General features: G+C 30.4%; 1 protein-coding gene across 1 annotated transcript in view; it reads right to left on the reverse strand.

The window, feature by feature from the left end:
* The window catches only part of LOC122637533 (phospholipase ABHD3), a 4,314-nt gene extending 1,410 nt beyond the window's left edge, over positions 1–2,904 (reverse strand). Inside the window, exons 1-3 of the mRNA XM_043829721.1 lie at positions 2,650–2,904; positions 1,065–1,234; positions 642–852 (exon numbers count right to left, since the gene is read on the reverse strand). Coding sequence (XP_043685656.1) covers positions 642–852; positions 1,065–1,234; positions 2,650–2,757 — 489 coding nt within the window. The 5' untranslated portion in view covers positions 2,758–2,904. The remainder of the gene's footprint in view (positions 1–641; positions 853–1,064; positions 1,235–2,649) is intronic.
* Positions 2,905–3,150: the final 246 nt, after the last annotated feature.

The raw sequence follows: 3,150 nt of genomic DNA on the forward strand, positions 1-3,150 counted from the left end.
AAAAAAAAAAGAGAAAAAAAAAAGAAAATGATAATGAACATGTTAATTTTGTCAACGTTTTTCGCATAAATATACATACATATACAAATACGTCATATATAATTAAATTTATCTTAGTACGTATGTACTCGCGTATATTGTCATTTAATCATTCATTCAAATGACGTATGAGTCACTTTGAATGTTAGTAACTCGTGTCGATACTAGAGAACCCTAAACGAGAATAACGGGTCGACGGTAAATTACAAGATAGTGTCACGCGATGGTAACTGCTCAATAGAGAACGATTTCGTAACGGGGAGTTAACGTTAATGAAATTGTATTAAATAGAACTCCCGGGTACACGGGTGTGTATATGTGTATGTATGTTTGTGATATGTGCGTGCGTACGTGTGTACATGTACGTAAATGCGCGCGCGTGTATGTGTCGTACTACTTGGACTTACTATTGATAACTGTATCACGGATTGTCTATTACTGATTATTGTAATCTTAATAAATCATAAACGAGAATTCGTTCGATAATATTTCAAAAAAAAAAAAGAAAAAAAAATTATGATAATAATAATAATAATTATTATTATTATTAATAATATCGTTTTCTATTTATTTCTTTTTCTTTTTTTTTTTTTTTCCTTTACCTTCAATTTAACACCACCCAATCCTCTGTTATTGAATATTACGCATCTTATACGTGATTTCTTGGCTGCTGATACCAGACATTTGATATATTCCGTATTACTAGCACCGGTAAGACCTGGTAAAATGATAACAATTGGCGATGTAGTCGGACAGTTTTCCTCGGCCCAATCTAAAGCAACCTCGCCGCCATCGGACAATGTGAAAATTTCTCTGTGTGGAAATAAAACGTTAATATGACGTAATAGGATCAATCGAGATTCGTCATATCTATATTTATATATCTATTTCTTACTCTTTTTCTCATTCTTTTACGTTCTCTTATTCGATTATTCGCTCACTCACTCACTCACTCACTCACTCACTCACTCACTCACTCACTCACTCATTCGTTCGTTCTTGTTACTATCTATCTACCTACCAACCTGCGGTAATGAATTGCTGGTAATACACGTGCTCTAACTATACTTGCTAATACGGTTTGCGCTCGTGATTCGAAACACCATAGAGTAGGCCAAAATTTATTTTTCACCAATGGCACATGATCCTCTAAAAAGGAACGAAATGGTCCTTTCGCGCATACCAATAATGGAGTCTACACAAAATATATATTAACATTATAATTATTATTTCACGTATTTTATTATTTTTATATTTATTCGTATTTTATTATTTTATTATTATTCGATCTCATAGATTCAGAGAAAGAGAGAGAGAGAGAAAGGGAGAGAAAAGAAAACAGAAATGGAGAAGAAAAACAATTTAACATGTAAACCTTGGGATAACACAATGTTCGATTTCTTACGTCATACATAAATTAATAAATAAATATATAAAACGTCGACATTTCATTAAAAATGACAACCTTGAAAATGATTGCTCAATTGAGAATCGATGAGAATCTATTACCGTATGCTTTTTCTTTTTTTTTTTTTTTTTTTGGTGATAATAATTGAAATAACGTTTAAGAGATATAGATAAATCGAATTTATTAATCGCTATATTTTTTTTCTTTTTCATTTCTTTTTTATCTTTTTTCTTTTTTGCTTTATTATTCTACGATTAACGTGTAAATTATGTTTTTTGAATTATTACTACTATTACTATTATTATTATTATTATTTTAATAATTTAATAAGAACCAAGGGTTTTTAATAAATCAATTACACACACACACACACACACACATACGCACAAGGGTTAAATATCGACTGTCGTTGCATGTCTCACGCGAAAGACAAAATACGGTGACAAATATGCTACAATTTTTGTCTTTTCTTTTTTTTTTTGTTTTGTTTGTTTTTCACCTTAACGTTTAAAAGAAACAGAAAAGAAAAGAAAAAGAAAAAAAAAAAAAAGAAAAAAAGTAAAGGAAAGAAAAAAGTTTGATAAAAATCTCTCGAGATTTTATTTCGCCGGAGAAAAAACGAAAAGGCTATATAAATGCCTCGGGCTTAATTCGAATCTAAATTATTAATGTTTTATCGATGACATTGAATTATAAACACACGGTTGCTAACCGAAGAAAGAAAAAAAGAAAGAAAGAAAGAAAGAAAGAAAGAAATTTATAAAGAAAATTATAAACTCCAATTCGAATATTCCGTACTTAGATATTTTTTCAAATTCGCGATTGGCGCGCTGCATGCACTATATAATTTTAAACGCATTATCGTATTGGATAATTAAAAGAAATATACTCATTTATTAACCAAGAAAAAATTATGAAACGCGAAGATCTTAGATAATTTCTAGTATATATATATATATATATATACAATCATATATACATACATATATATAATTGTATATATGTAACTATATAATTATATATACATATATAATTAAGTACATATATATATAAAACTATATATATAACTATTTATACATATATAAGCAAATATATATATATATATATACATATATGTATATCTAATAAATATACATATATAACTAGATATAGTAATCGTGTTACGTAAAATAACAGTTCTCTATATTTAATGATTTACTTACTTTAACGACCTCGAAAAGGTAATAAAAGCTGAAACCAATTCCGAATAAAGCTCCATAATAAAGCTTCGGAACCGATGATATATTTTCGAAAAGATCTAGAACCACCATCGTTCGTCAGATGAAATGAGCAACGTTCGTCGCGTTTGAACGACTTATAGATACCGATTATTATAGATACCGACACCGACACCGACACCGACACCGACACCGACACCACACGACACAACGATGACGACGACGACGACGCCGACGACGACGAGGTGGATGATGATGATGAAAACTACCACTCATCGAGTTTTATTCTAAAGATTCGCTAGGTACGAGCGCTGCCTGCGTATTGCGGCTTTTTCATTGCGACACTAGCGACACCACGTTACCGCAGCGCCAAATAATACAACACAATCGCAAAATTAAACGTTTTCATGCAATTGCTTCGTCTGTTTTTCTTTTTTCTTTTTTTCTCTTCCCTTTTCTTTTTCTTCATTCTTTTAATATCGACGT

This window comes from Vespula pensylvanica, chromosome 1 (genome assembly GCF_014466175.1).
Source record: "Vespula pensylvanica isolate Volc-1 chromosome 1, ASM1446617v1, whole genome shotgun sequence".
In the NCBI taxonomy this organism is placed as follows: domain Eukaryota; kingdom Metazoa; phylum Arthropoda; class Insecta; order Hymenoptera; family Vespidae; genus Vespula; species Vespula pensylvanica.